Here is a 24,839-nt window from a genome sequence, read left to right as displayed (position 1 = left end):
TCAGAGAGTGGTCGGTGGTCAAAAACGGGTTGTTAGCTGGGGCGGGAGATCAGAGCGTGGTCGAGCGTCAAAAACGGGTCGTTAGCCGGAGCAGGAGATTGTAGCGTGCTCAAATGGGCAAAAACTTGTCGATAGCCGGAGCGGGGGATCAGAGCGTGGTCGGTGGTCAGAAAGGGCTTGTTAGCCGGAGCGAGAGATCAGAGCGTGGTCGATGGTCAGAAACGGGTCGTTAGCCGGAGCAGGAGATTGTAGCGTGCTCAAATGGGCAAAAACCTGTTGATAGCCGGAGCGGGGGATCAGAGCATGGTCGGTGGTCAGAAACTGGTCGTTTAGCCGGAGCGGGAGATCAGAGAGTGCTCGGGCGTCAAAAACGGGTCGTTAGCCGGAACGGGAGATCAGAGCGTGGTCTGTGGTCAAAAACGGGTTGTTCGTTGGGGCGGGAGATCAGAGCGTGGTCAAAAGGACAAAACGGGTCGATGCCGGAGACAAACGGGGAATCAGGAACAGACTAGTGGTATACGGGTGAAAACAGGACCGACGGGAGCCAGAGTCAAAGTGCTTGCCTTGCGTGTGTAGAGGTTCGCTGACGGACTGACATGGAGTGACTGGCGTAGTGGGTATAAATAGGAGGGATATAATCAGACAACATGCAACAGCTGGCGCCAAGTGAGGGCAATGAGTATTCATGAAAAAAAAGATTACAATTGTTTTACTATTTATCTTTTTTTAGATTTGTAAATATTTTATGATTCCAGTGTTCTTCAGGGACGTCTTTGATGATTAGCTTTTTCTAAAACTGGTTTATTCTTGTATTTTTTCATGTATTACATGTGTCACACTGAAAAGTCGATTTGAAATTGACATTTTGTTGTGTCACGCAGTTTCCAGTTGCTTGACTCTTAAGTAAATGGTTCGATGTTTAAATGTTTTAAAAGGTTTACTCGAGAGTGGGAACATTTTATAATTATGATTTAGAAGAACAACAGATTAAAATATATTAATCATGCGCTCGATATTACGATTATTGGTAATATACTGATCAAAGGGGCTCTCAAACACCTTTTTTCTTGCATTTTTTTGCTTTGTTTTGTTTTTTTCCCTTTTTTCCTCTTGTTTTTCTACTTTATATATTTTTTATTTTCTCCCTTTTTCTTATTCTTTAGTTTCCTAGCATTTTACAACTTCTTGCATTTCCCCCCTTTTTTATTCTCACGTTTTCCTTTTGCTTTTTTTAAAAAAAAATATTTTCCCCCTTTTCAATCATTTTGTGCATAATGTTACATATTAATTGGTAAACAATGAATTAAGCAACACAATCTGGGGAGCCAAAAGAGTCAGTTCTTTTGATTGATCCGAGCCGAAAGAGCCGCATCTAGAAAAAGAGACAGAATTCCCTTCAGTACAACTGGGGGGGTTGCGTTTGCATAATGCGCGCATCCACGCACACGCAAACACTTTGCACTGCAAGTTCCATTTGTATTTCCATTAGTCTTCAAAACTCCCTGCTGGGAGGGGCTGCTCTGTGGGGACTGAGACACACACTGTGTACTCTAGAGGGCAGTATTTCTACTTTTCCTTGGTTTCATTGGTAATGCCCTTGTTTAAATAATAAGCAAAAATACATGAACTAATACTCGTTGGTCAAAAAACCCTGCATTTATTTGACATAACATCTACCTCACCTAGGGGGCGCTCACATGCTTGCCTGCCATCTTGCAGCTACGGCTACCCTAAAGACCCGAAAACCTCCAAGTAAAGCTATGCAAAACTAAGAAAAACAAATAGTGGGTTGGTCACTTTAGTTCGTATTCCGCCTTGTGCTTTTTAGCACTGGTTTTCGCTAACACTAGACATTACAGCAACATCTCGTGTTCAAAGGATAGAATTTGGGGGTTTTTGATAACTTTTGCAGTCCCTACATTTGATATACATTTGATTGAACGATATGATTAAAAATCGTGTATGCATTAAAATGTCCCAGGATGTGAATGGTCAAACACAACAAGTTGAACTATTGTCATTAAACAAAATAATTTATTCATGATTCCCTGTGTAAATATAACATTTGTTAGCTTGCAAGCAAAATTAAACAGACTGGTGAAGCTGCCGGAAACAAAACAAAGTAACCCTCAAAGACCCCTAAAAATGATAAACTCATTGACATAAGGCAGTTTCAGGAAAATAAAACACATGTAAACATGTATTGTTCCTATTTAGGATGTGTGTCAAAAATGTTTCCATTTGTTCCCATTTGCAGACTAAAGGGGGTGCGCATAATTTCACTTCAAAGTGTGGCTTGGGGGGGGGGGCACTTTGAACCAACCAATCAGCAGCAGTTCTTTAAAAAAAGGGTAAAAACCTTATGGTGTTGGTGGCAAGACCAACAAGAGATGCTCTTCCTCCAGCAATGATAAAGAATAAAATCCTTTGGTTTTGAGAAGTTTTAGAGCCCCTGCTTGTGAATTCCACAAATTCCTTCCAGATTGATAACACATTCGTTCATCACTCATACCACCTACATTTCTGCTGGCTAGAAATTTGAAGTGAAATGAGACAAAAACAAGAGAAAAATGATGGTTGACCATCAAAAGACTCATCAATGGCCAAACCAAAAGCCCATTCGTTGCTGTCTCTTTCCATTCAAGTCTCTCATTTTTAACTACAATCTTCAAACCTGACCGCTAAAAATGGATCCACCAGATACCTCCGATAAGAACCGCGTTAGAGAAGACGCACGTGGTGCCGCTTTTGGACAAAAAAAAAACCCACGTGTGTAAACAAAATCGTCATGAAGCACTCTGGTTCCTCCTAGCAACCACGAAAACACGATGGAGAACCCAGATTGCATTTAAAAAAAAGACGGGCACGCTAATGTGTCAGTTTGCGCCGGAAAAGCTTTTTTTTGTTGTTTTATTTGCACTCGGGATGCAGGACCGGCTTCCAGTTGCTCCAAAAATGCTCTTAAAAGCCAAATTAGGAACATTCGGTACCCAAAAAAAGCATAGTGCTTTCAAAAGCTGATTGGATAAATCCTACACGCCAAGCCACTATTTCAACCGGTTGGCAAAAATACGATTTCTACAACTCATTTAACATAAGAACGTGAATCATTTTGAAATTGAAAAACAAAAAAATGTGTACCCATTTAGTTTTAATGAAGAAATTCGCTTCAAAACTCTAAAATCATAGTTTACGCATAAATCAATTACTCTCTCTTTCGATTCAAGACGCCATTTTACTCGTTGCATTGATCTATTAAAAGATGAAAATAGCACATGACCGGTAACGGCCGTCAACGTCCAAGATCCTTCGGAACTCCCGAAAAAGCGAACCGGGTTACGATTCATTGAACCTGACGAGGATATATATTTTTTCGTATTTAGGGGAAATCACACCCAACCGCTTTAAAAACACACACGATTTAATGCATATGATGGCAGTGACACCTCGTCTCTCCGCATTCACACAATGGAGCGCGCTTCTAAAACCGATGTAAGTAGTATCAAAGGGTTACTGTGGTTAAAAATGATAGAGGAAAAAAAAAATAATCTCTGGCTCACTCAGGATTTGAGATGCTCCAAAATACGCCACCAACCAAAGCCGTTTCGGCCTCGATAGAAAAATAGATTTGTGTAATCCAGTAAGTCGCCAACGGACCGAGAGTCAGGGTGGTCCGGGCGTGGCTTTTCGAGCGAGATGAAGACGGATAGCGAAGGGGGTGGAGCGGGCGGAGCGGGAACACCCTACGCCTGCTCCTCGAGTATCTGCATCAGAACAGTGAGGAGGTGCTCGAGACCGTAAATGTAACCGTGGTCGGGGGCCTCGCTGGGGAAAACGTGGGCAAAGTCGATCATCTTCACCTCCACCTGCGCGTCTCCTCGGCTCGGGTGCGCCGCCATGCTGCCGCTTTCCCTCTCCTCTCCCTTCCCTTGGCGTTTCGCCTTGTTCCCGTTGGACCAAGCCGAATTGTTCCGCCGCGGCAATTTCCCCCCCGCCGGCGCGGCGGTCGTACCGTAAGAGACGTCTCGGCCGCAATCTCCGCCCGGCGCGATGTCGTTGTTGTTGTACTCTGCCGTCTTTTCGTCCGTGCCGTCCCAGAGGTCGCCGGTGGCGGCGGCGGAGGAGGAGGGGAGGCCCTCGTAGACGAAGAGGAGGGAGCTGGCGTAGAAGACCAGCTGGCGCTGGGACTCGAACCAGCGTAGGATATTCTGCACCCGGTGGATGCTGGCCGACACGGCGTCCTTTCTCAGCCCGACGCCGTTGTGGAAGAATTTAGCCAGGCCTGCACGAGGAAAGAATATCGCTCGCTCAGAATGTGGCAGTGGTCAAAGAACTATATTGAAAAGTCTCTAGATCCAACTTTTTTGAAGTTGAAAGCTACTTTTGTTATTAATTAGCGCAAAGGGCACCCAGTTTGATAGGCATGGCTAAAACATGTTATTAATATGTTGTTACTACGTTATCAGGTTAATTATCGGAAGTAGGGTTAAATAGACACAGTCAACCACTAAACTAGTTTGACTAGAAAATCACAATGACTCAGCATAGGTAAGCTATTTTCAGAACAGGTCGGCGGGCACCACAGCTGTCTTTAGGGGGCACCCCGTTAAAGACCCCTACTCTAGCTAGTGACCAATGTGGTTGTACTGTAATCCCTTGTTTATCGCTGTTAACAGACCACCCAGATATGCGAAAATCCCTTAAGGAGCCACAGTTGCATTTTAACATAGGTCCTTCCAGGTTCCACTCGCAGAAACAGTTGATGGATAATGGATCACAGTTGCACTGGTGCTGTTCATTTTAGGCGAAAAGAACAAAAAGTCGCTACGGATGATAGAAATTTGCTCTCAACCCTCGCTTTCGGCAATAGTCGATTTAGGATAATGGTTCACGGTCAGAAGAATGCAATTCATTTTAGGCAGGCCTACTATGCTTCAGCTGCCCCAACCAGAAATTATGTGAGATGCCCTACTCTTAGCAATAGTCTGCCAGGGATAATGGATCGCAGCTCCATGAGTGCAGTTCACCTTTTGAAGTAATGGCAAAAAAACAGACGTCTAGCCGCGCCAAAAACAGCCAAAAGGCCCGACAAAAAAATGTGTTTTGCCGGTGCCCACTCGCAGCAATGTGATCGGGGAGAATGGATCGCGGGTGCAAAAGCCCAGTTCATTTTTAGGTGAACAGAACAGCAAAAAAATCACACTAAGCCAGGTGAAAAAGAGCCGTCAGGCTCGACAAAAAATGTGTTTTGCCGGTGCCGACTCGCAACAATGTGATTGGGGATAATAGATCGGGGGTGGTAAAGCGCGGTTCACTTTTAGGCGAACAGAACAGTAAAAATGAGCCGCCAGGCCCGACAAAAAACTTTTTACCGGTGCCCTCCTGCAGCAATATGCGATCAGGGGATAATGGATCGCGGCTGCATGAGCGCAGTTCACTTTTGGGAGAAATTAATGGAAAAAAAAGACGTCAAACCACGCGAAAAAGAGCCGCCAGGCCCGACAAAAAAATGTTTTGCCAGCGCCCACTCGCGGCAATATGTGATCGAGGATAATAGATAGCTGAGTATTTGTCAACCCCGCCACATACTTATGGCCACAAAGGGAAAACTAACAAGAGATCGCAGTAAAACAAAAAACAGATAACCGATTTAAACTATCAATATTTTAAGTGTTCATCCTGGAGTGCCACGTCTAATCTGTTGTTACGAATGTTCATGACGTTCTCATTGACAATGAAGACAATTATTGTTACGGGCGACCTGGGCCAAACGAGCATACCATCTTTAATGGTGTCTTTCAACAGGCCCCTCCCATAATGCTGGTCGAACGTGTCAACGGTGTCGCTGCCAATCTTGTAAACCTGTTAGGGGAAAAAAAAGGGGGTTTTGTTTGCTGTATAAAAATGTCAGCCAACTTTTCCTGAAAATATATTTCCATACTGAATGCAGGGTACCGACAATTTAAGGCACGTTAAATTCAAGACTTTTTTGAATGCCTTTTGAAATCAATTTTAAGACCGAGTCGACAAAAAAACCACAAATATTTCTTTCATGAGTAAGAAATATTGCTGTATGGTATTGTGGCTAGACTCAACACATGAGTCTGCACTGAAAGGCCCGACTGAAACCACATCACCGTTTTGATATTACTGTGGTTCCAGCCATGTTGCCATGAAAGTAAATCGGTGAATTATTAAAAACGAAAAATGGATCCATGTTACTAAATCTTTTTAGTTCAAACAAATATAAAACGTATGAATGTGTTCATATTTTTAAGACTTTCACAATTTAAGGCCTTATTTTTGGAATAAATGAATTTAAAGCCTTTTAAGACTCTTCAAGGATTTTTGAAGAAGGAGCGTGTGAAGCTTTAGCAAGCACCGTCTTTTGAAATCTGAGTGGAACTTATTAAGAACTAGTAATGTTCTAACTGGAATGCTTGTTTGACGTGTCCTTGAAAAATGAAATTATATATTTTTTCTGTTAACTATGTGTTCACAATGCTGAACTGAGTTCAACGAGTCTTTATATATATTTTTATTTGCTTTTATCATCACTGTTCCGGCCACTGAGCGCATTAGGCTGGAAGAAAGGAGGTAGGGAAATGGGGAGGGTTCATGATGTAACGCACGAGAGTGAAAATGGTGAAAAAAAGAAAAGGAGTGTTTCAAATGCAGTCCAAATGCCAACCTAAAATCCTAAAAAAAGATTGCGTTTTTTCGAGCGCTTTTAAGAATTTCACATGCCTGCATGCGCAACAAAGGGGATTGACACAAGGCTGTAATGATTTCAGCCAGAAGATGGCGTCAGCAAGTTGAATATTTTGAAGTTACGAACGCCACCTTTAAAATAAAGCCCTTGAAACATAAACACTTACAGGCGCTCCCCTACTTGCGACCATCCGACTTGCGTAAAACGGTAGCTACGATCATTTTTTTGGGGATGTCAAAAAATATCCGGACATTGCTGTAAGTTAGATTTTGTATTGTGTGCACCTTTTTCTGAGTACAGGACATGACTGTCGTGCTTCCTTCCACCACTACCGGCGTGTGGCGCTGTGAGATCTCACCCAGCATCCACCTCGAAGAAGAAATCTGTCTTCCTCTTCCTCGTTCGTGTGTAAACATTCTATACTGTATCTCCAGCGCACTAAGAACGTTGACATTTTTATTGTCTAATATCTCGTGCATCCATTCAATATGGTTGGTGTGAAGTGTAAAGAAAAAGGCGAGCTGTTTCATTTTAAATGAAAGCTCAATGCGGTTGAGAAAATGGTCAGAACACTTTTTTTCAGCCACTTTTTACCAAAGAGGTGGACCTCTTGAAGCCCATCTTCTAAAATTAAGTTAAACTCAACTTTATCTATCTTTATAGAGCGTATTATTTTATAAAATGTTTTTTTTTTGTACAAATCAATACAGGTGACTTATACAAGCCTTAAACATAATAATATAAACCTTAAACATACAAAATATAGCACTGAAGCAACTTACGAACAAATTCAACTTGCTAACGAACGTCCGTAAGTAGGGCAGCGTCTCGATAGTGTTCCAGCGCCAGTGCCAATGCATCTTAACGATAAATTGACTCAATGACGCCATCTTGAGGTCGAAAGCAAGAATTGCTTGGTCTTAACTACAGCACCGTTATGTGGACAATGACTTCATAAAACGTGTTACAATCGTGCCTTGTAAATTTCATGCAAGGAAATCCTGATTTTTTTTCACAGTGAAATAAAAATAATGTTGAGTTCTTTAGTTAAAGAAATGCAAACTGTGCCACAAAACTGTGATTCTCTACAGAGCAAGCAGCTAATACAACAAAAATAAACAATTCCCTAACCAGGGCTAATTTTCTCTTTCATATGATTACAGACTTCGTTGTTTGTTTAGCGTGAAAGTGAAGATAACTCAAAGCAAGCAGGAAATGCCAAACTAGCAAACCAGGGAAGGGAACGGAAACAAAACGATGAATGTTGGAGTTTTTTTTCCCCCTTGTTTCCATTGAAAGAGATAAGATGGACAATCAGCCTTCCAGTTATCCCCCACCGATGTTTAGCTAGCAATCAGACACGCCACCGTGAAGTCACGTGGATGTGAGCGGGCAAAGCTCATCAAATTTTACTTTCATAGCCATTCAGTTCTTCCTCCCACATTTAAGTCTACTTTGAGTAATGGGACTGAAGGGTTCTATCTAGGGCTGCAACTAACGCTGTTTTTAATAACCCATGAATTGGTTGATTATTTTTCTCGTTTAATCGATCAATTTGATTTTTTACAAACACATTTAAATATTGAAGGCTTACGCAGAGGCAAAAGTAGTGCACAAATGAACAGAATATTCTGTAATGTAAACATGAAAGAATCTAAAAGTTTGTCAAATAACGGAAATATGAACAAAAAAACATACAAATGTATGTTTCACATGTGTGGATACGTTTTAAATAAAGTGCAAAAAGTCTTTATTACATGTTTACCCTCACAATGCTGATATCAATGACAATAAAGTCAAGTCATTTTTATTTGTATAGCCCTTAATCACAAAGAGTCTCAAAGGGCTGCACAGGTTATTGCAGAGATTATTATTACACCATCCCCTGATCTGAAACCAACAGGAGGGCAAGGAAAAACTCAAAAACCTCAACATGAGGAAAATAAAGACACCTTGAGAAGGGACCGCACATCAAATAACCCCCCTTCCAGGATGTTGCAGTAACAAATAAACACAGATATTGTCAACAAAAAAATATAGATTATTCACATGCTATAGAGTAGAAGTGTGTTTTAAGCTTAGATTTAAACATGTCCACTGAGGTTGCAGATCGGATCTCAGGGGGAAGAGCATTCCACAGCATCATAAAGAGAATTCAAGATAAAAAAATAGCGGAAAATGCCAGTACTTCGTGGGATGTCAGCTCATTGTGCATTGAATATTTTTTTACAGCACTTTGAGTTGTATTTCAGTGCTATATAAATACATTTGGATCAAGACACAGTCTCAAAAGGGGACCAAAGTGCTACTACAAGTTACAGACCGGATGAAGAGTAAATTCACGTGCCGACTGACGCAAGGAATTGATGACGACATTTGCTGCCAGTAATCAACCATAATGGATTTCATCGATTCGTTGTTGCAGCCCTAGCTCGTTCTTCACAGGTATTAATTGCTGGTTGACTCACCCTCATGCCGAGGACCAGGAAGCCCATTTCCTCCATCAGCGGGTACTTGCGGATTTGCTGTTCCCGCTTCTCGTGCGAGGCAAACGGGTCGTAGCTGCGCTGGCCCAGCTTGACGTCCATGATGCACGGTTTGACAAAGCGTCGCGTCACATCCTCCAACTTCATGTACACGTCTAAGGCGGAAAATGGCGGGGATGAGTTTGATTGCGTCCTGCGACGACACCACGTTGGGCTCTTTGCCCTTTAACTCTTTAAACCCCACCTCAGAAAAGAAAAATCCCGTTTGGTGAAATCATTCATGCAAGATCCTAGTGTTGGGAAAACCTGGTCAGGTGCAAATAGTGTATATTTCAATGAGAGATTCCAAAATTTTAATGGGGGGCCAAAAAGTGCATTTTCAGAACCCATCATTTGTTGCTATCAGTCAATAGACATTTTGTGCGCACCTTTCTTAGAATCATTGAAACCCCACGAGGTAATATCTTGCATGGGGCTCCACTCCGATTGAGATTGACCGTCATGTTTAGCTTCTTCCTAATGATTGCTCCAACAGTGGACCTTTTGTCACCAAGCTATTTGGCAATTGCTCCGTAGCCCTTTCCAGCCTTGTGGAGGTGTACAATTTTGTCTCTGGTGTCTTTGGACATCTCTTTGGTCTTCTCCATGTTACAAGGTAAAGTCCAACCGATTGTATGGGGTGGACAGGGGTGTCTTAATGCAGCTAACCACCTCAAACAGGTGCATATGATTCAGGATAATAGATGTAGTGCAGGTGGACTTCTAATGGGTCAGAATTCGAGATGATACACAGGTGTTCAAATACTTATTTGCACCTGTATCACACAAATAAATTGTTAAAAAAATCTTGCATTGTGATTTCTGGATTTTTCTTTTTAGTTTATCTCTCTCACAGTGAACATGCACCTCCAATGAAAATTTCAGACACCGCCATGATTTCGAAGTGGGAGAAATAGTAAAAGAGCAGGGTGTTCAAATACTTATTTCCTTCACTGTATTTTAGATATATCAGCAAATTTGCTCCACCTATTGCACTTTTTTGTCCAAGAGGAGTTTTTAGAAAATTATTAAAATCATTTAACCAACACTTAAAATCCGTGACTAGTCATATTGCAGACAGTCATTTATAATTCTAGATTGTGCTTGTAAGACAGTGCATGATACTTTTTTTCCTTTCTGCAATTCATTTCATTTCCGTATTTAATTATTGTGTTTGAAATGTTCTTTGTTTACAATCATTTAACAAATACTTAAAATCAGAGACTGTTATTTATCATTTTAGATTGTGCCTTTTGTTTTTAGCAAGACAGTGCAGGATTCCAATTATAATTATTAGATGTATAATGGATGAAGCCAAATGTTTCCCATTTTCGATTTTGACCTAAAATATTTTTCCCAGTGTCGTCTCAAAAGGCATACTAAAAGGTGAATATCGCCAGGACATAGAAGCATTTTTGGTTAAAATATATTATTAAAAAAGGTTATTTGATAGATAGATAGATAGATAGACACTTTATTCATCTCCATAGGGAAATTCACACTTCCAGCAGTATCCTTGTGTTGAAAAATAAAATAATAAAATAAAAGATATGGAATACAAGATTACCTAATATAACGTGTTGATATAGAGTATTTAAATAGTGCTACAGAAAATACAAACTGTAATTAAAAATAGGGTAATATGCGGGTGGAGTTAAAGAGCCTCATAGCATGAGGAAGAAATGATCTCCTCAGTCTGTTTGTGGAAGATGCAAAGGGAAGCCGCAGAGAGAGTGGAAAAAAGGAGGCCAGAAATCGAACTTAATCTACTCCAAGGAGGAGTTGCAGGTCATGCGCCAAGTCATGAATTAATGCCGGAATTATGGAAGCCCTCAATCTTGCATGTTTGCAAATGGTTGCGTACCGTTTGGCGCATCAGGAGAGGACAACGTGCCGTAAAATTTCGGGAGATGCGCCTGAAGTTCAAGAAGGCATGGATCGCAGCAATCCTCCGCGTATACCTGCACAACAAACCCAACCTCGCATATTTTCACGCCTTTCTTTTAAGTCAACCCTCGTCTTGCTGGAAAAATTCAGTATTACCATACGGTAGAACTGCAACTCTCTTGGTCCTCGAGGTGGGGGCTGCAGTTGCTTCAGAACCGTTCCGTCTGGATGCTGCAAAATCCCTTCAGCAGAAAAATATGATGAGAGCATGCATGAAGGTTGGACTATGGAAAATTGCAATCAGAAATGAAGGATTGGAAACATTTGAAGAGATGTACATTAAGGGTTTTAATCAAGAAAGAAAAACACTAAATACGATCTGAAATGCAATAAACCTTCGTAATAGGGAAGTCTGTTGAATGTATGAAGGAGAAAACTTCACGATTAATTCTCAAAACAAATGAAAATTTGCAGACAAAAGCGACATTAGCTCAGGAGGTAGAGCGCTCGTCTTGGGATCAAGAGGTCGCAGGTTCGATTCCCGGCTCCTGCGTGTTATATGTCGAAGTGTCCTTGGGCAAGACACTGAATCCCTAATGCCCCCAATAAGCAGGTCGGCGCCTTGCATGGCTGCATGGCCGCTATTGGTGTGTGTGTGTGTGTGAATGGGTAAGTGTGAAGCGCATTGACTGGAAAAGCACTATATAAATGCATTTACCATGTGTTCATTTCAAATCGACACTTTCCTGTGAAAATGTCGAATTTTCTTGAATATGGAAAATTTTGACATAAATGTTTACGTTTTAAAGTGTGCGTGTAAATTAAAGGTAAACACAAGAGGCAAGTGGGCAGCACGGCGGAGCAGTGGTCAGCGCGTGTGCGGCGCAGTTCTGAGGTCATGGGATCAAACCTCTTGTGTGGAGTTTGCATGTTCTCCCCGTGCTTGCATGGGCTTCCAAATTGTCCCTAGGTGTGAATGAGCGAGCAAATTGTCTGTCCCTGTGTGCCCTGCGACTGGCTGGCAACCAGTTCAGGGTGTCCCCTGCCCACTGCCTGAAGATAGCTGGGATGGGCTCCAGCACCCCCGTGACCCTATTGAGGACAAGCCGTGCAGATAATGGATGGACAAGCAGCAAGTTTGAATGATATACGAATACGTTACTTTCAATTATTGAATGATTCCAAACCAGTCAACTCATCCCTTTCCCCCTGGCAAAATGCTCGTTATGGCTTTCATAAAACCAAATCAGGATGAGCGTTTCCACACTTAAAAACTACTCATTGACATGTGAGGCTGCTGACGTGACAAAACTGATACATCCTGTATGTGCACTTCCCTCCATATTTCACGGAAATCGATCCGGGCTTATTTCCCAGTCTACTCGATAACGAAACCTTGAACAAAGAAAGCGGAAGAAGCCAGCTGGATGCATGCACAAATTGGGATGGCCGTCTTGGTGTATGAGTAACGCGGGCCGGTTCGACATTCAACCTCCTGCCGCAGTTGGAGGGGGGAGGGCTCCGATGACTCCTACAAGGGAAAAATACAGTTTCGCTCCTGCCGTCATGCCGGAGGCTTGTGTGGGAGGAAAAATGCTAATTCTTCGGTATTATGGAACTCTTGTCTACGTGGGAAAATGTCAAAGTTTTATGTGAAGATTTATTATGAATCATTTGTCTTGGCTTGAAAAAAAAAAAAAGAAAGTATATATGTAGATAAAATCAAAACTTATTGTCATTTTACTTACTGATTTGTTTGTTCAGGTTCTATGAACAAGGATTCATGTTTAGCTTTGACTACATTGATTTTCCAGTTTTGCAAGTTAGGACTTTTTATAATCATCTGCACATTTACATAACAGAAAATAGTATTTCACTCACATTTCTCATTTTACAACCACAATTATTCCACCTTGAAAGTTCGGATTAACTCTAAAAGAACACGAGCATCCTGACCGTGGCCTCTTTAAAAACTATACGTCTTTCGTGTTCGGCACTCCGAGGGAGCTTTACACGGACCTGCATGACTTTTCCATAGGAAGGCCTCAACCCTAAAGCACGCAAAGAGCCATCATGTTCAGTCAGCAGCAATACAGGATGAGCCGGATTCCATTATTTGTTCAACAAGGCCTGCGGTGCATGGCTGAGCCCGACACTCAACGGCATGCGAGAGGGCCGGGTTAATGATTACATCCGAGACGAGCTCTAGAACGGACCGAGGTAACGTTGTCAAGTTGCTTTGTTCCGAGAGGCGGGCGGGACGGACAGGTTGCCCTTGTCCGCAGGAAAAATATATTATATATTAGACTGATCAATGATTTAACTGACCTGTCAACCATTTCACAGAACCATTTACCGAAAATGGGAGCAGATAAGAACAAATGAAGCATGTGTTTTACCTTATTGAAATCATTACATAGTAGTAATCTACAAAGCAAAAACTGGTTAGCATAAGCAAGACCTCTGGAGGTCATTGAGAATCTTCATCTACTGAACCGAGCTTGGACAAATGAGTCGACATAAGCAAATATCGACGAGCAACCTGACGTGAAGGCTCACTAACACTGTCTTGTGCTCAAAGTTGAGACAGGAACTCAATTGAGGTTCACCAATCAAATTAGCAAGCCCACCACCGAAACCAATTCCAAGACTTATAAGTGCACTATCCTGTTTTTGGTGTTTTAAGGAGAAACAAAAGATGTTGTTCCACATCCCATACAAAACCTTATTGATTTTGTAGAGGAATCATTGAGGACACCCCTCTGTTCTCAAAAATTTAAGATACAAATCCATGGTATCATGTCCTCTACAATGAAACAAGTTAAAATTAAGCATTTTTCTTTTAAAAATATTGTAATGGATTTTTTGATGGCACTTTAATATATAAGCTTCTTAGGGCCATGTGACAAAAGGCTATGGAAGACGAAAATACACAACGATGCGCATACTTTACAATTTTAGACACGGTTTCAAAGACCATATACAAGAAAAATAATAGCTTGGACATGTTTTACCTGCAATTTCATACCCGGACATCGTAAACTACTTATCTGTGCAAGACCTAAAGATGACCTTTGATCTCAGTTGATTTTACGTCTTTCACCCAGCCACTAACGGACTGGTTAAATGCAAAAAAGGCTTTAAGGCTTTTATAGGATCGAAGCTCATTCAGGGTGTACAGACTTGGTCAGCAAATCAAGTATTTCATTATGTCCAGCTTGTGAAATCACAGGTAAAACACCAGGATCTGACAACAACTTCAGGTCTTTGAAATCCTGTTTGAAATTATAAAGTACGCAAAAGAATTTGGAGTTGCATTCTTTTCCATTTTTGCTTGGAATAATTTAACCCTCGGAAGCCTTTATACCAGGGTTTTCCAACGTGGTAGCCTGCTAGGAACACCCGAGTAGCCTGTTGACAGGTTATGAAAATAGCTCACCAGTGATGGGTCATTGTGTTTTGCTTAGATTTCTAACGTGTTTTTTGTGGTTACCTTCAAAATGCATTATCTCAGTAAATAATCGGAATATACTGATGAAATATATAGATTCTAATACAAACAAACATGTACTATTCCCTCACATTTGGCATGTCTTAGAATTTGGGAATACTTTTTACTTCTAGTAATTACAAATCTGGTAATGTGATGATAAAAATGATTCGATGGTAAGTACACATCTTTAGTAATAAATACTGTTTATACAAAGGTAACGGTTTTCTGAATTATTTATAATTTTTGAATGACACCATTTTATCCAAGGACTTATTTTGGTATTTATGTCACTTCTTAATATATATATCGATATATATATATTATAAATTACAAACACAAAGTCGTTTACCGGACAAAGACCTTTTAAACCTTTAATTTGTCATATTATCAAAAGAATGTGAAGTCGTCGCCACAAAGTTTGTTTTCAACACAGATATGAACTCCACAAGTGAAGCAATGTGTATTGTAAGATGTGATATTCAAAATTTAGGAACAAAATAGTTTTTCTCCAGTCATTTCGGATCGAATATTAGTATTCGCCTGTCAATGTCATCTCTGAAGAGCGGGATAACGCTTACAACCAAAAACAACGGTGACCAGATGATGGAGGTGCTGTACCGGAGTTAGATAAGAAGGCTTTTCCTGGCGAGGGATGGGCGTTGCCCAAGACACACCACAGGAAGCGGTGCCCCGAAGACCCGGGTGGTTAAGGCATCCGTGAACCATGAATAACATACAGCGATACCTCTACTTACAAAAGTATTTACATACAAAGGTTTCAGGATACAAAGTCAAAAATACAGTACAGTACGCACTCACCGAGTTTAACCTGGCAACCCATTGTGCATGCGTGAACCAGAGCATGCTCTTCGTGTCCCATCCAGCTCTGTAAACACTCTACTTTGTGGTTCCGCTACAAAAGAGCTATCAGTCACAATGGACCCCACGAAAGACATGCAGAAAAGTGGACAAGGAGAAAAGAGGAAGAGACTTTTTTTGGCCATCGAGACAAAGCAAGAGATAAGAGAAAGGTATGAAAACGCACATCGCCGTGCAGGAGGAGTTCAGAGACGACAAGGAGAAAGACGTCATTCTATCAGCCCAAATTAAAGACAATTTGAGAGAAGGACAGTCTCAAAATTTGTGAAAAGGAATCACCCAGAAAAGGTTTTGAGAATTCAGGGTTTTGCTCATCATGACGATATCTGCCTCGCACATTTCCGACGGATTGTCAACAGCCGGTAAAAGCAGACGTCGTTGGATCAGTTTTTAAGAAAAAAAAGCAGGCAACATAAATTGCTGAGGACCAGTAAACAAGGAGGCCAGTTAAAAGTTAAACTAATATTTTTATTATTTCCTTAATCCTTTGTTTTGTTTTTTACACTATGTGCCTTTCGTTTTATGTTTATTGTGCGGTAAACTAATTTAAGTATGTATTGGTTTCTGATGCTCTTTTACGATTTATTTAAAAATATATCTCAAACTCTTGCGGGGTGTGGAATGGATTAGTGCAGTTACATTCAAAAGGAATCTACTTACAAATGTTTCAGGTGACAAAGCTACACCCAGAACAAATTCCTAAGTAAAGGTACAACTGTAGTAATAACAAGTGAATCATTGCTTAGATATAATGTACTACCGTAAAACCTTGTGTATGAGCGCACCCAAACTTTGAGTTATTTTGTGGGTTTAAAAAAAATGCATGTTTTATGTGGTGGAAACAAAAAATAAGGCCACACTCCGTTCCGTATCAGTTCTGGTACGTGGCCCGGTGGTTGCAGACACTTGGTGTAAAGTTTTGCTTCCAATCTTACGTTTAACTAGTAAAGTTAATAACCAAATGAAATGGTCAGATTTTAAATCAAATATCCATCCATTATCTGCATTCGCTCGCTCAGTCACACCTAGGGACAATTTGGACCGGCCAATTAACCTAACAGGCCTGTTTTTTGGAATGTGGGAGGAAACCGGAGTGCCCAGAGGAAGCCCTCGCAGGCATGGGGAGAACATGCAAACTCCACACAGGAGGTTCGATTTTATGACCTCAGATCTGTGCCGCACACGTGCTAACCACTGTGCCACCGTGCTGCCCTAAATCAAATATTAACTGTGAAAAAACAGTGCTCAGATGAATGAGATTTCGTGCTCGTGCATATCCCAGAATCTTTGAAGATGTTACACCCATTTTTTGCACATACCGTAAATTCCGGACTATAAGCCGCTACTTTTTCCCCTAACTTTCAACCCTGCGGCTTATTGAGTGATGCGGCCAATTTATGTCATTTTTCTAACGTCGCTAGCGGCGCTCAAGTGTTGCTACCATTAACTGCCCTGTCAAAGCTATTTTATTATTATTAAAGCTTTGAAAACTCTCTCGGTGTACCGTCTTTCTTTGTAAATAAGTGTAACCCATGTATAATATGTATTTGCAACTGTATATTTTTGTAATGTATTTATTTGTATTTATTTTAGACACTTATTCGGATATGTTTTGCACGGGTGAACGAAAAATGAGGGGCGGAACAAACGCGGGGTGCCGAGTTTAAGTGGGGACCGCTAAAGGTGAGGGACAGACAAGGAAAGAAGAGGGGGTAAAAAGTTGGTTAAAGAAAAAGGAGTTGCGTGAGTAAATGTGTTCATCTGATATATTTTACCCCACCCTTAACTTTGGAAATATACACTTTTTTCCTTGGATTACTTTCAACGGGACCTGGACTCTGCAGGTCTGCATCAAACCTTAAGTACCGGTATCATTTTGCCGGCTGTGATTTTTGGAATGTGGACTTTAATGAAGGACATTTAGTTTCAATCGCTGGACTTGAAGTCGGGTTTGGGTTAATTTTGTGTTTCATGTTCAAATGTGTGCGCATGCGGCTTATATACAGGTGCGGCTTGTGCGTGTACAAAATCGGGTTTCCTCTTAAAATGTGGTGGGTGCGGCTTATAATCAGGTGCGCTCTATAGTCCGGAATTTACGGTAATTGGCTACTTACCCACTTTATCCACTCCGTACTTGTGACCTGCGACCTGATGCGACAAGGGCACACAACCGTTCAGGTGAGTGGGGGCCGGACCTCCGCCGGTTCCGACGGCCCGGTGGGAGCTCATGTCTCTGCACGGGCTCATGTTGACCCCGACGGGGGGAGTCAGGTCCAATCGGCCCACTGCCAAAGACGACTCCATCGTCCCTCGATTTTCTGAACAAGCCACTAGGGCCCGCTAACGATCGTCCTCAAGACAATTGCATATACACTTGCCCCAAATCACAGTATGGATTCGCATACTTGTTACGTAACCGACGTCCTGGATGCAGTTGCAACCTCGTCAAGTGTTTAGGGAAGCGGTCCGGTCCGGACGAAAGCAGAGACACGTCGGTAGCACTGCGGAGAGATTGGGGCTTGGGGGTCGGGGGGGAAGCGGAGTCGTCCCCACGCTGACCTCCACTGAAGCAGAGCTCCCGAGACGCGCCGATTCAATGATTATCATTTCTTGATCAGCAGCATAAATACAATCTGGCCACATCCCACTTCCTGACAGCGTCCGTCAAAGGTGAGCCCGCCGGGGCTTCCGCTCAGGGATTTCAAAATAAAAGCCAGATGAGTACTCAGGAAGGGCGATGACGACTCGCAAAACATTGTCACAGAAAATCTTCTGTACTTCTTAAAAAGTAAAATGACAATACCGACGTAGGGTAACGCGTAATAAAATCACAAAAACCGCAAAGTCGTCCGAGTAGTCATTCTGGGGTCTTCTGTGTTACAATCCCGCAATCCAAATAGAAGAAAAACAAGTCGTGCGCGGCCTCCTGGCTTCAAAATGAAAGCCTAGCCTTTATCAACAAGACCAAACAGAACAGTCGTCATTGTTAAAAAAAGTCGTTTTCAACACCGCGTGGGCGAAGTAGAAGAAGCAAAGATTGCTCAATGTCAATTTGTATTCAGTTGTCGACGTTCAGCGTGTTGCAATAATTCCAAACTGTCGCAAACAGCATTTGGACTTCTTTACGGCAGTCGTGTATAGTAATTTTTTTCTTAAAAAAAACTAAACAACTTTATTGCATCGAACGTTGTTTACAATATTTACGCCGACGAATTTATCAACGTATATTTTTGTCCGTATTTTATACGTTTTTTTTAACATTTCAGATTGTATAAGTGCGGAAAGAACAAAGAAACACGCTGAAACAGTTGTTCGTGCTGTTTATTTGGTTAATGAAATAAATTTATTTTACACAAATTATCTTTTTTTTAATTCTACATAGTCCGTCTTTCTGTGAGTAAATGGGTGCTGTTTAGGGTTTATTGTCTCTTAATAAGGGGAATTGTAATCATTAATAAGGGGAGTAATTGGTTGAGGTTGACAAGTATGTACTTGTGTCACCCATCCATCCATTATCTGCACGGCTTATCTTCAGTAGGGTCGTGGTGGTGCTGGAGCCCATCCCAGCTACTTCAGGCAGTGGGCAGGGGACACAGGGACAGACAACTCACTCGCTCAGTCACACATAGGGACAATTTGGACCGGCCAAATTACCTAACGTACATGTCTTTGGAATGTGGGAATAAACCCGAGTGCCTGAAGAAACCCATGCAAGAACGGGGAGGACATGCAAACTCCGAACACAGGAAAGCTGGTAGCTGGATTTAATCACATGACCTCAGAACTGTGCCCCCACTGTGCCGCCTCCTTGTATCATTTTATTAAATTATGACACATAGTAAATTCAGTTTAGCATTTTGAACTGGTACAAGGTTTGATGGAAAACAAATGGGTTAAAAAATGTAAAAACACATTTTAATTGAAAATACATACTGTACATTAATATTGCTTTGCCTTCAATGACAACATATAATTTCAAAATATACAAAATCCACTAAAGACTAACAAATGTTTACATTTTATGATGCTGTCAGTTTGTAAGTGGATAGTACATGCAACTTGTTTTGAATTAGGACGTACTAAAGGAAAGAGGCATGAGTATACAGTATATGCTAAAAAAATGGTATCAAAATATATAATTGCGAGCCTCTTTGCGTGTATTAATTGTCATTAGAATTTGCTGCGAGCTAGGCCACAAAGTTAAAGTGTGTAATTTAATATTATGTGCCTTTTAATAGGCCATGGATTTGATACATCTTTACTAAATCACGATTCTTATCTTATTTTGACCTCCGCCCGTATCATGATACTCATTCTATTATGAGGTCTTCAATACCCACCCCTAGTATACTGAAGACATGTTTGTTGTTCTTCCCGGGTACAACCGTCTTGTCGTTTCTTGCCATGCTTATAAAGCCTGCTGTTATCTCTGGAATGTGTAGATTGTCACACACCCTCAGCCTTATTTATGACCTTTCGTGTTACAAACTTATGAGGAAAAACTGCTTCTTTTATCTTCCATTGATGGACTAAGTTTTGTGAATCTAAATTGTCAACGAAAGGGACATAAAAGTGTTAACTATAGTTACATTTGAGGTGCATTCACCCCGGAGCAATACCCTCTTTTGCTGTCTAAATAAAATGTTGAAACATCTGGGGAAAAGTGATGTGAGGCATCCCTTATTTTCCGTAATTGCACAATTAAACTCATCAGTTGGAAATGTAATCAACCGTAATTGGGATTACTTTTTTTTAACAAACACAGATAAGGATTGGGTACAGTTGACAGGAATGCATTTGTCCATGACAACATAATAGCGTTTGTGCACGCATTAGAAACTTCAGCAAAGAATAAATAGGGAGTTGGAGCATTGAATATGAATAAATGGATAGCACAGCATAGTTCTGAAATAAATATTAATTGATGGGTAAATTATGCTTGGCGCTAACTTTTTTTAATCCCTTTAACATTTTCATTCCTGTTTCTTAAATTACATACCTGTACGGTTTTGCCATACAAAGTAAGTTTATTATGCATTTTAAGACGTGTAGGACGTATAAGAAAATCTGTACGGAAAAACGCAAATTTGTCAATTATGGGTACCATCCGGTATACACCGACTATCACGAAATGGCAAATCAATCAAGTCAAAGGAGTTCGCCGCGGAAGCCTCTATCTCTGTATCGGTTTTTTCGTTGCAAACGAAGCGAGCGGTTTGATGTAGTGAAAGGAAGTCCGTCTCTTTTTAGAGAACTGGCTTTTTCGGCTCAACTCATTAAAGAGAGCCGGCTCTTAAACGGCTCACTTGCTTTGATGCATTACATTACAAACTATTATGTTGTATAAAAAAGTTAAGAAAAAAAGGAAGTAAAAATGGAGAAAATGAAAAAAAGACAGGTTTGTGGTTATCCCTTTAATCAGTATATTACCGACAATAATTTAATGCAGAAAATGAATTCATAATTTGAATAAGAAACTGTAATATTCTACTTGATTATATTTGCATGTATTTTTTCCTTCTACAGTGAACGTCCAAGCTACTTCATTTTTGAACTTTTTTAATAATAAACCTCATTCATGTCGAGCTACTCAGGATCTCACAACAAAATATTAATTAACAATATATATGATACAAGGAAACACATGTACAATGTAACATGTTAAACTACATAAATAAACACGTTTGGAAAAAAATATGGTGTAAGATTATTTTGTATTTTATAAGGGAAAATACGACAGTTTGTAAGGGCATGGAGCCCTGGAGGTTGACAGGTATGACATTATAATTTGAACTAACATTTTCAATGCAAACGCAAAACGTGCGTCGTGGTCGTAAATGTCACTTCGTTTCCGGTTGGGTTTACGTAAACTACATTTCCCATGATTCTCTTAGCCCTCGCCACCGTAAACACAGAAGGCGGAAACAAAAGAGCTTTTCACTAATGCACAAACCGTAAACCGGCAGCCGTGCAAGAAATGAACAGGTATCACTAATTGTGACAGTATCGTTTTAGAAATCGACACAAATAAAGCGGGGCGAAGTTTCTCCAAGTTGGGCTACAGCGGTCGACATGGCACTGAAGAGAATAAACAAGGTAACCGAGCAGTTGCTAGCGGCCACCATCCGGGGCTAGTCTTCGGACAAACTTAGTGATTAAAAACGTTTCCTCGCCATCAAACAACTCGTGCAGAACTCACTTGCGGTTGCGGATTGGGTGTGATCGTTGTCACTTGCAAGAATCGATGATGCGGACAACAAGAACGGCAAAGTTACGAATAAGCTAGCAGGCTAAGCTAACCACGATTGACACATACCTGCTAGTGTTCCTGTTAGACAACTTTGGCTAGGAAAGTTGAAATTCAAGCTTGAGGTATCTACTATCAACATCAATTAGCTCGATTTCAAAGGATTATGCGTACTTTCTAGTATTGCGTATTCGGTTTTTAATTGTTTGTTGTTCAACTTGTTTCGTAGCTGACTGAAATATCAGTTCAACAAAAGTGGCAGGGTATTTAATTTTGCATATATGAGAAAAGGGTTTGGATTGATTAAGGTTATATTACATGTTTACACAAAGAATAACTGCCTGAACATGAATACATTGGGAACCTGGTTTTGCATAACATTAATGGTTTCGTTCTCAATAATAAGTAGCTATAAATATTACTTCGTACAAGTCAGGGTTTGCACATGCAAAGCCTTCAACTGACAGGGACTGACATCACTTTTGCTGTTTTGATGAGCAGGAGCTGCAGGACCTGCAAAGAGACCCGCCAGCGCAATGTTCTGCTGGACCTGTAAGCGATGATTGTGAGTAAACCATATTAAAAATAATTCAGAACACTATTAGCATTCAAAGCGGTTCGGTGATGGTATTTCATCTTTGATCATACTAAAGAGAAAATTAGATAAGAGTTGTTTACTCTTGAGAAAAGCAAGGGCCTGAAATATTTTTAAAATGTCATTATCTTGTCCCTTTTGCTGTAACGTAATTGTTCTTATTTTTTCGCACATTTTATGGGTTGAAAGGCTAGATGAGATTCTGAAGTTGATTACAGAGTTATTCAACTCCGGATGCTCCACTACCACATAAGCGGATTTGTGTTTTGGCTAAAATCCAAACAAACTTTCTGTAAATTACAGCTTTTGATTTTCTTCCGTTTATATTTGTCTTTTTTTTTTTATTCCAGTGTTTCATTGGCAGGCGACAATAATGGGACCGGTAAGTATCAAGTCAATAATTAAAACTTGGACAATTTGGCCAGTAAACTAAGAATCAATTTGCCATCTTGTTTTTTTTATGGCAAAGTGAACTTAGTTAAGTGTGTTGCCCAGTGCTTATGGACCTTAGACTAAAAAATATTTGTTATTGTGAAATGTCTTAGCAATGATGTTATGATTAAATATTTTATCATCAGGTTGACAGTCCTTACCAAGGAGGAGTTTTCTTTCTCACAATCCACTTCCCTACCGACTACCCTTTCAAGCCACCAAAGGTGAGCTGGAGCAATGGTTAATCCACAAAACATATTTTAAATCCCGAGTTAAGAGACTGCAACAGAAAAGCTAAGTGCTGCACCATGTTTATTTTTAACTCTAATGGATCCAAGTCTGCAGAATCACAGTGTTTTGCCAGGTAGCATTAAAAAAAAAAAATAACAGCCCTTTTTCACATTTTTAGTACATCTGAAACTAGGGCAAATAATAATGTAACTGATGTATTTTTGGTCAGCGGGACGCTGAATGAATTCTAAATGTTACTTTTGAAAGCCTTGAAATAGCACATGTTCCCAATAGCCATACAATACACAACTGTAAATGAGTGATTAATGCCCTCTAGTGGCTGAAGTGGCTTATTCCCACTCGCGGGGTCGTGTAGCCCATCCCAGCCATCTTCAGCAGTTGATATCCTGAATTACTTGCACACAGACGTACAGCTCACTCGCCCATTCCCAATTAACCTGGGAGGAAACTGACATGACAGGCAAACTCTGCAAGGGGAGGCTGCGCTAGCTGGAATTGAACCCTGGCTTTCCGTACAGTGCGCTAACCACTCACCCATCGTGATTAAGTTGCCTTAAATCCTACTACTAGACAAAAATGAGCTTTCACTCATTTACAAGCAATTCAGTTGCCGTGGTGCTAGGTTTTTCAGAATCACGTCCGCAGTTAATGTCATTACGATTCTCGTTTTCCAGGTAGCGTTCACGACAAAGATATACCACCCAAACATCAACAGCAACGGGAGCATTTGTTTGGACATTCTCCGTTCACAGTGGTCACCTGCGTTGACTGTGTCCAAAGGTACTTGCACAATTTTCATCATGACCCAATGAGGATCTGAGAGGCAACTATGATATCATATACGTTTTCTGTGTCCTTTAGTACTATTGTCCATATGTTCTTTGCTGTGCGATCCAAACCCAGATGACCCTTTAGTTCCAGATATAGCGCACACGTACAAGAATGACAAAGAGCGGTGAGTTCACACACCCGAGGTGCAATTTTACATCAAAATGAATGACAATTTCACCTTCTCCCCCCTTTTTTTTGCAGATACAACAAATTAGCAAAAGAATGGACCCAAAAGTATGCCATGTAACAAAAGCAAAGTTCTGTTATGTTTTTTTAAAGTCAAAAAACACTGTAAAACAAGGCAATGAATCATCTCTAATCAACCGTACTTTGAATGACAACCGCCTCTCACTTCAAGGCGCTCTTGGATGAAAATGAAGCAAAGTTTTGTGCTTTAGTCTTTTTCAATTTCAGTCATTAGAAACTGCCTCCCCGTTTATTCAAACTGCCGTTCGGCTACCACGAATGCCATATTTGCTTCCCCTTGCACTTCTAAAAAAGGACATTTTAGAACTTTTCTTTACTATTCAAACAGGAACATATGTTTGTTTGTTTTTTTAATATCCTGTATGCGTTCAATGAACAATGTGCAGGTATTGTCCCCATCTGAGGAAGCAGTTTTGAAATCAATCATGTCATATGATGCTTGTACAGTATTTTAAGAAGCAGTCCTAGTTTTCCAGATCTGGATCATGTGTGGAAATCCTCAATTTAAAATACTTGACTTTTCTTCCCTATAAATGACTGAGGTTGACACCTCACCCCCAACCCTGCATTTTATTTTTAGCAAGGTATTTTATGTTGTTTTTTTCTCAATCGCTCCAAACTACAAAACGGGCGAACTTTTGTTTTGCTTCCTGTACAAATCTTCTCACGTGTCTGACGCCTGTTCTACCTGGCACATTTTGTACTAAAATAAAGAATGGTACAGTCTGCTTTGCACTGTTTGACTTGATTGATACACTTATTTAATTAATGTTTAGATT

The 24,839-nt window shown here is 40.7% G+C and overlaps 3 protein-coding genes across 3 annotated transcripts in view; 2 read left to right on the top strand and 1 right to left on the bottom strand.

Moving 5' to 3' along the window:
* The window catches only part of naglu (N-acetylglucosaminidase, alpha), a 28,225-nt gene extending 20,310 nt beyond the window's left edge, over window positions 1-7,915 (top strand). Inside the window, exon 7 of the mRNA XM_088323466.1 lies at window positions 7,013-7,915. The gene's annotated coding sequence lies outside the window, so the exon portion shown is untranslated. The remainder of the gene's footprint in view (window positions 1-7,012) is intronic.
* On the bottom strand, window positions 2,015-18,604 carry ipmkb (inositol polyphosphate multikinase b). The gene is made up of 6 exons (XM_088323467.1): window positions 17,611-18,604; window positions 11,281-11,366; window positions 11,102-11,198; window positions 9,181-9,353; window positions 5,781-5,862; window positions 2,015-4,282 (listed from the first exon to the last, which is right to left on the bottom strand). The coding sequence occupies exons 1-6, from the start codon at window positions 17,798-17,800 to the stop codon at window positions 3,744-3,746; spliced, it is 1,167 nt and encodes a 388-aa protein (XP_088179593.1). The 5' UTR covers window positions 17,801-18,604; the 3' UTR covers window positions 2,015-3,743.
* Window positions 18,605-21,378: 2,774 nt separating this feature from the next.
* Window positions 21,379-24,786, top strand: LOC148347568 (ubiquitin-conjugating enzyme E2 D4-like). Its single transcript, XM_088324114.1, has 7 exons — window positions 21,379-21,592; window positions 22,245-22,308; window positions 22,689-22,720; window positions 22,917-22,994; window positions 23,697-23,802; window positions 23,884-23,977; window positions 24,055-24,786. The coding sequence occupies exons 1-7, from the start codon at window positions 21,569-21,571 to the stop codon at window positions 24,098-24,100; spliced, it is 444 nt and encodes a 147-aa protein (XP_088180240.1). The 5' UTR covers window positions 21,379-21,568; the 3' UTR covers window positions 24,101-24,786.
* Window positions 24,787-24,839: the final 53 nt, after the last annotated feature.

The sequence above is a fragment of the Urocampus carinirostris genome, chromosome 19, assembly GCF_059441175.1.
Source record: "Urocampus carinirostris isolate Australia breed hairy pipefish chromosome 19, RoL_Ucar_1.0, whole genome shotgun sequence".
In the NCBI taxonomy this organism is placed as follows: Eukaryota; Metazoa; Chordata; class Actinopteri; order Syngnathiformes; family Syngnathidae; genus Urocampus; species Urocampus carinirostris.
This window is presented reverse-complemented; position numbering and strand designations above follow the sequence as displayed.